We start from the raw sequence: 5,735 nt of genomic DNA on the forward strand, positions 1-5,735 counted from the left end.
GATTAAACCAGTTCATTTTTCCTCGATACAAACTTTTATTACACAGTAATTCCTCAGTCAATACGTTTCTCGTCACTTCAAACTTAACAAGTTTTATAATACACGCTATAAATCACAGTGATTCACAGTCTCGATAACTTCGCTCTCGACGAGTACAAACAAACACTTTATATTACCGTAACTACTGTTCGCTTCTTTAATTATCTAGCTATCGCTGGCTTCTCTGCCAGGCTTATATACTAACGAAGGGGGTGTCTCGAATACAACTCGGGCCTCCCCGATCATTCATGATCATTCGAGAAATTTCACTCACGCAACCAGCGCCAAACGCACCAGCAGCGTCACGTGACTTCCGCTGTCGTAACAATATTTATAATAGTGTACAAAATATGAAACGGTTATGAGTATTCAGTAAATCTATGTTCATGAAAGCAATATAGGTTCAGAGAATATTTTTTTTTGTGAATCCAGAAAGTTTTATTGCCTTCTTGATGCTTTTTGGATGTAACCGATCTAACCTCAATTATTTTTAAACTCTTTATTCAGAAAACGTAATCTATGCCCATTGTAAAGCACTTCGTCATTTGCTTGTGGTAGATAGAAAATTACGGAGCTTTACTGTATCTGTAATAATAGAAACGGCAGAAACGTTTCTTTGACGCTTGATCTACCTCATCGCTGGAAAACTGGCCATATAAACTGACTGGTTGAAAGAGAAAAACAACAACAAAGAAAGCATTGTTCGTCACAAAACCTAATCCCAGTAGGGTAAGATATCAGTTATCGTTCTTATAACATGTTATCAAATTACAATGAATAAAAGAGTTAAAACTAATATCATGCTATAACGAAACGAATAGATTCTACATGTTATTCAGATTTCTCCGAGATTACTAACAACGTTTTATGTAAATTATAAGAAGTAAAATTATTTTTTTCCTTTCTCACCACCGAAGTTTTCACATATACATGTCTCAAAATGTAACGGAGTGAGATATCACACCGCTACAACCAGGTTTAAACAAAGAAATAACTTATTAAACTGTAACAACACTTGGAAAAAAAATGTTAGCACTTTCCAAAAATACAGTTAATAAACACGTGCCTGGTCAGGACTTTATACTAATGTTAATGAACAATAAAATATCAGTATTAATTATTTCAGATAATGGAATCAGGAAAAAAAAACGAAGAAAAAGCTAATTCTAAAATAACAACCTTCAATATTCGGAAATCACTTATCTATTTTGATAACAATATCGAGTGTCGATCAGCAATAATTCACTAACTATATCGCGACTGAGTTTATGAAGCTTATGGCAAGGTATTTATTCATTCCATTAGGTCACGAGAGTATATCTCATGTGATTATAAAGTTACATAATCTTGTGCAACATTAACGATATCTGTATGTCAACGCTAGGGAAACTGGTGTCAATTTCATAATACATATTTACTCAAACTAAAAGTGATCAACTAGAAATTGAGTTAGCGTTTTAATGTAACTAAAAATTCATATCTAAACTAACCGATAGAAGGAATAATAAATGAACGATAAACAAATCCATACCCAAATAAAAATAGAATTCGCTATCTTACAAAACGACTAATATCGGTTTTAGGCCTTCATTACCTGAACGTTATTTTCTTAAATTAACGGCAACCTCATCAAGACCAGTAACTTAAGTAAAATATTCTACGTTTAGCCTGTAAAAATTATTAATTGTAGAAATGATCACAAACACGTCACTAAAATTACATTTATCCTAATGAAGGCTTTTTTTTTAAATCGTTATTATGACTTAGATCGACGATAGGTTTGTTTTATTGCAAAGCCACGTTGGTCTATCTGTCGTATCCACTGTGGGGAATCGAACTTTTAGCATTGTAAGTCCATAAACGTACTGCTGACTCACCGGGGGGGGGTACCATTACCACATTTAATTAATTAGATACTAGTAGTTGTTAGTGTTTTCTTCACATATTCTATAAATGGTGCGAAATCAATACATAAACAGGTATTCTTGTTTATTAAACCCATTAACTGTTTATAAAAATTAATGTAATTCTTACACAAATATTTGCTATAATACTTTAAGATATAAAACTCATTATACATTTATATTTTATTCGGTGAGAATTAACCATCAAGATATATTTTCATCATTCAATCAAACCATACAGATTTTGTTGTTAAGCGCAAAGCTACACATGAGCTAGGAGCTGTGCCCACCGTGATTATCAATACCAGACTTTTAGCATGAGAAGCCTTCAGACCCGACCTTGAACCATTTTGGGCCCTGTCATACACCCTATAGAAATCTATTGGGAACTAATGAGTTGATAATATTGAAAGGAATGAAAATATTTGTCATTCAATATTGAGTGGTTAAATCACACAAGACAACCTACTGTTATATGTATAATTTACAATTTTTTTACGGAATTTATTTCGTAAGATAACGCAATAGCAGAATGGTATGTTATCTAACAATTAACCAACAGATGGCAGTTGCAAATACTTTTTATTTTATAATAAACAAAATGCTTAATATACCTTAAAGAAAACGTATTCTAGTTTCGTTGTATATAAGTGGAACCAAAAAAATTGTTTAGATGATTATAAATCAATTTAGTTTTTTTAAAAATCAAAACAAGATAAAACTTGGTGAGTTTAAGTGAAATGACGGATTTTTCGAGATATTTTAAATGTCATAATCTCTTTGGAATAATAACAGACATATTGTTCATTTGTTGCTAATCACAAACCCGCATGAAGGGTTATACTTGCTTTGCTCCTCCATTGAAATAAAATCTCGAACTTGAGGTTATAAACCATCAGGTTTGTCCCCCGGTGGGACAGCAGTAAGTCTTCGGATTTACAATGCTAAAATGAGGGGTTCGATTCTTCTCGTGGACAGGTTTACCGTTTGTTGTTTCGTATTTGAAAATTGTCGAACATTGTGAGATATTAAGCAAAATTTTTAATTTATTTTAGAAGAATTAAATCAGTTGATTGTCTCGGACTTACGACTGCTATATTAGAAAATGTCCAACTTATTAAAGAAAGTAACTGTACTTAATCGTTTTGGTTTTAAGTAAAATAATTTATTTATTTTTATTCTTAGATTAAAACATATATGAAAAGGCTTCTATAAAAAATAATCTTTTCAATCAAAATTTTAAGAAATAAGTTTTGGTGATCATTGGTAAATATCTTTTTTTATGTTGACAGAAGGGTTAAATTTAAGTCTTCTCAAAAACTCCATTATTTCAATTATATTCTCAAGTGTTATTAATCCTGGTTATATTTAGCGGATCTTCGTTGAACTTGATATCCTTTTACCACAGAATCAACTAAGAAAAGGTTTTTCGAATGATTATCACATCACTTAAAATCCCACGCCTAGTCACATTTGTCAAAAATTTTAATATTTCTAGAACTGACTATCTTTATTCTACAAAGATCAACTTGAAAAAGCCTTGGGATTTTGTGCATAAAACTTAATCTTTGAAACTTATTTCCTTTAGCCACAAAGCTGAACTTAATTAAAGCTTTTGAAAAATTTGTGTTTCATTTAACTTCATAAGAGGTCCAAACATGGCTTATCAGTTAGCCTGAATCCTGTAAATCGGAAGGTTCATAGTTCGTGGTCCATTGCCTAAAAATGCGCTCCGCAAGTTTGGGCTGTGGATAAGCTATAAGAATAATCCTCACACCCCACTATTCAGCTAAATAAAAGTAACCCAGAAATTGTTGTTAGGCGCTGTTAACTTAGCCATCTTTCCTTTAGTTCATCAATCCAAAAATGTTGTAACTTTGCACTAATATTCTGGAACAAATGAATGAAAATCTTCCTAGTATCAGAGTGGGAGAAGATTTTGACAAATTTTATATTTGTTATTATTTTACCAGAAAGATGAAATAAATCGGAGGTAACTGAAAAAAAAAATCATTATTTCACGTATATTCCATGAGTTTAAGTTTTGATGATATTTGGACGAAAGTTTGGACACTTTCGAATTTATATTTATGCTGTCCGATGGGTTAAATTATGTTCGGATTCCTGATGATTCCATTACTTCAACTATATTCTCAATCGTTAAATCTTCTTGTTTTTCGCAGTAATTGTAATCTTCTTTGAATTCGATTTTCATTTTATAGAAAGGCCAAGTAAGAAACATTTTCTAGAAAAATAGATAATTTCAACTAAAATATCTTCGGCATGTTTAGTGTAATTTTAACCTGCTTTGAATATAATTTTATACTGACAGAAAGATAAATTTAGTAAGGAGTTTTGAAAACTAAGTGTTCTAATTTCCCTTAAAATTTCAAAGAGTATGCCTTGGAAATCTTTGTAGAAAAATTTAACACCTTGGTATTTGTTTATGTTTGAACGGAAAAGTTAAGTAAATCAGAGCTTATCCTCTGTTTTTAGTAAAATCCAAAAGATTAGTCTGTACATTGGACTAGCTGTACTCTGCCCACCACGGGTATCGAAAACCTGGTTTCTAGCGTTGTACATATCGCTATGCCACTGGGGGAAAAGAAAGTAAATAAACTTTAAATTGTAAGAACTGGACCAATAAAAAAAATGCCTAATTATGAAACATTCACACGAATGCAGTTTTTTTTATTGGTATTAATATTAAGTCATTAGAAACCTTTACGTCTGAGCTACTTATTATTATTTCGTTTAGTTTTTCATCAAATTTATTATAGTTTTTGATTTGTCATAGCTTGTTTTTATGCAAATTCGGAATCTCAGATTGAAGTAAAGAGCTGAGATAAAAAAGTAACGTCAGTGAAAACGTTACAGAAATAAGAAATGCTAATTTTAGGCTTCTCCACATTTCCTACATATTTTGATTGAGACACGGGACGCTTTGTTTGTTGTAAAGCACAAAGCTACGCATGGGCTACCTGTGCTCTTCTCACCGCAGGTATCGAAATCAGAATTTTAGCGCTATGAGCCCTTTGACTTACCGTTGAATCACGGGGTGGCGACTTGGAAGGTAATGTAATTTATATTTAATATCACTGAGTTTATACCTCTAGATATTTCTGATATTTCAAGCAGTGGTCCCTAAAATATTTTGTGTATTTATCCTACGAAAAAAAAGCTGCAAAACAAACAAATTATAATACGAGTACGTTTATTCAGAATTTTCTTATGAGCCATTGTTTTACCGAAAGTCTTATGCACTCTTGCTGGATTTTATTTGATACTTCATTTTTCAGCATGGATTTCGGCTAAAACGTATATTGTCGACAGCAACAGTTCCTACACCGTAGTACTCATCTGTTCTTCCAGTAATAAAAAACTGAAAAAAAAAGTAAATAACATATGTAATAAAACTTGTACATTCAAAGAAGGTTTGAGAGCACTGTACAACTAAACTAGTAAGTGAAATTATCAGCATAACAACATATTTTCGAATATCTAATTTCAGACACACATTAAAGCCAAATAAAGCATGACGTTCGAAGGTTCAATCTGGAGGAATTTAAAATCATTGATATTGAAACATTCATTCTATTAAACAGAGGGTGAAAACTATACGAATATGCTGGATTAAATAGTTTGTTTATGTATTAGATTTTTTTTTCTTAATCCGCATCCCACCAAACATGCTCGCCCTTTCAGCCGTGGGGGCGTTATAATGTGACGGTCAATCTCACTATTCGTTGGTAAAAGAGTAGCCCAAGAGTTGGCGGTGGGTGGTGATGACTA

General features: G+C 32.1%; 1 protein-coding gene across 1 annotated transcript in view; it reads right to left on the minus strand.

Moving 5' to 3' along the window:
* Positions 1 to 5,735, minus strand: part of LOC106459182 (astacin-like metalloprotease toxin 1) — a 22,321-nt gene that overhangs the window by 2,661 nt on the left and 13,925 nt on the right. The window contains exon 9 of the mRNA XM_022385609.1: positions 4,853 to 4,857. Within this exon, the coding sequence (XP_022241317.1) occupies positions 4,853 to 4,857 (5 nt within the window). The remainder of the gene's footprint in view (positions 1 to 4,852; positions 4,858 to 5,735) is intronic.

The sequence above is a fragment of the Limulus polyphemus genome, unplaced genomic scaffold (genome assembly GCF_000517525.1).
Source record: "Limulus polyphemus unplaced genomic scaffold, Limulus_polyphemus-2.1.2 Scaffold572, whole genome shotgun sequence".
NCBI classification, from domain to species: domain Eukaryota; kingdom Metazoa; phylum Arthropoda; class Merostomata; order Xiphosura; family Limulidae; genus Limulus; species Limulus polyphemus.